Genomic DNA, 1,442 nt, shown 5'->3' with positions numbered 1-1,442 from the left:
AAATTTTGTTACAAATATTGGTGGTCACCTTTGCTTCCAGCTGCATGCACATTTTTCTTATTTTCCTAATTTTTGCCCTTATACATATATTTAAATACCTATTATTCACTGAATGAAAGAAAAATATCAATATGGGAAAAAGAAATAGTTCAAAATATGAAACTAATCACAAATGTGTTACTATTCATTTCAGTTGCTTTGAGGTGTGTCCTTTCCTAAATCCAGCAGGTGGAGGTTAAAATAACATGAAGAAGGAAAATTACACAGCTGTGACTGAATTTTTTCTAGTAGGACTTTCTCACTACCCAGGCCTTCTGCTAGCTCTCTATGTGCTCTGCCTGGTGATGTACCTAGTGATCCTATTGGGAAACAGCATTCTCATTATCATCAGCATCCTGGATTCCCGCCTTCACACCCCTATGTATTTTTTCCTTGGAAACCTCTCCTTTTTGGACATCTGCTACACATCCTCCTCTATCCCTCAAATGCTAATAAATGTTATGTCTGAGAGAAAGGTCATTTCCTTCATTGGATGTGCCCTGCAGATGGTTATTTCTCTTGGATTGGGGTGCACAGAGTGCATTCTCTTGGCAGTGATGGCCTATGACAGGTATGTCGCCATCTGCAATCCCCTAAGATACACCATCATCATGAACAAGGGACTCTGTTCACAGATGGCTCTTTGGACTTGGATAACAGGGTTTCTGGTCTCTCTGATACAAACTATACTTGCCCTTATAAAGCCTTTCTGTGGAAATATTATTGATCACCTTACCTGTGAAATCCTGGCCCTTCTCAAGCTTATCTGTGGAGACATCTCCCTCAATGTGTTTATCATGACAGTTGCAAGTATTGTTATTTTAATTGTTCCTCTGAGGCTCATTTTCTTCTCCTATATCTTCATCATCTCCACAATTCTGAGGATCAACTCTAGTGAAGGGAGGAAGAAAGCCTTTTCTACCTGCTCAGCCCATCTAACCGTGGTGATCTTGTTCTATGGCTCAGCTCTTTTCATGTACATGAAGCCCAAGTCCAAGGACTCTAAGACATCTGATGAGCTTATCGGGATGTCCTATGGGGTCATCACTCCAATGATGAATCCTATTATCTATAGTCTAAGAAATAAAGAGGTAAAAGATTCTGTGGAGAAATTCCTCATTAGAAATCTATACTTCAAGAGAATGTGAAATTCTTTAAGGTTTCAGGAGGTTTTCATTTTTTCTTGGACATTGTATTTAGTATTTATTGATAACATTACTCTTCCTGGTATTAAATGTATTATTGGAGATGCAAAGCTTAATGTGTGATTCTTCTCCTTTCCACACAGAGTATTCATTTATTACATTTGAGACACAGTTCCCATCCCTAGGTCTCTTGCTATATGCCCTCTCCAGATCTCATGTGGTTTACAAAACTTTTTACTATGATAAATCATACAGAGA

The 1,442-nt window shown here is 38.4% G+C and overlaps 1 protein-coding gene across 1 annotated transcript; it reads left to right on the top strand.

Annotated features, from left to right (window-relative positions):
* The first annotated feature begins 245 nt into the window (after positions 1-245).
* On the top strand, positions 246-1,187 carry LOC140522935 (olfactory receptor 13D1-like). The gene has a single exon (XM_072638096.1). It carries the CDS (start codon positions 246-248, stop codon positions 1,185-1,187), a length of 942 nt encoding a protein of 313 aa, XP_072494197.1.
* The last annotated feature ends 255 nt before the right edge of the window (positions 1,188-1,442 follow it).

The sequence above is a fragment of the Notamacropus eugenii genome, chromosome 1 (genome assembly GCF_028372415.1).
Source record: "Notamacropus eugenii isolate mMacEug1 chromosome 1, mMacEug1.pri_v2, whole genome shotgun sequence".
NCBI lineage: Eukaryota > Metazoa > Chordata > Mammalia > Diprotodontia > Macropodidae > Notamacropus > Notamacropus eugenii.
The sequence above is the reverse complement of the archived record's forward strand: the minus strand, read 5'-3'. Positions and strand labels throughout refer to the sequence as shown.

Coding starts and splice junctions, on each gene's coding strand:
- LOC140522935 (XM_072638096.1), top strand. CDS start 246: ATGAAGAAGGAAAATTACACAGCTGTGACTGAATTTTTTCTAGTAGGA.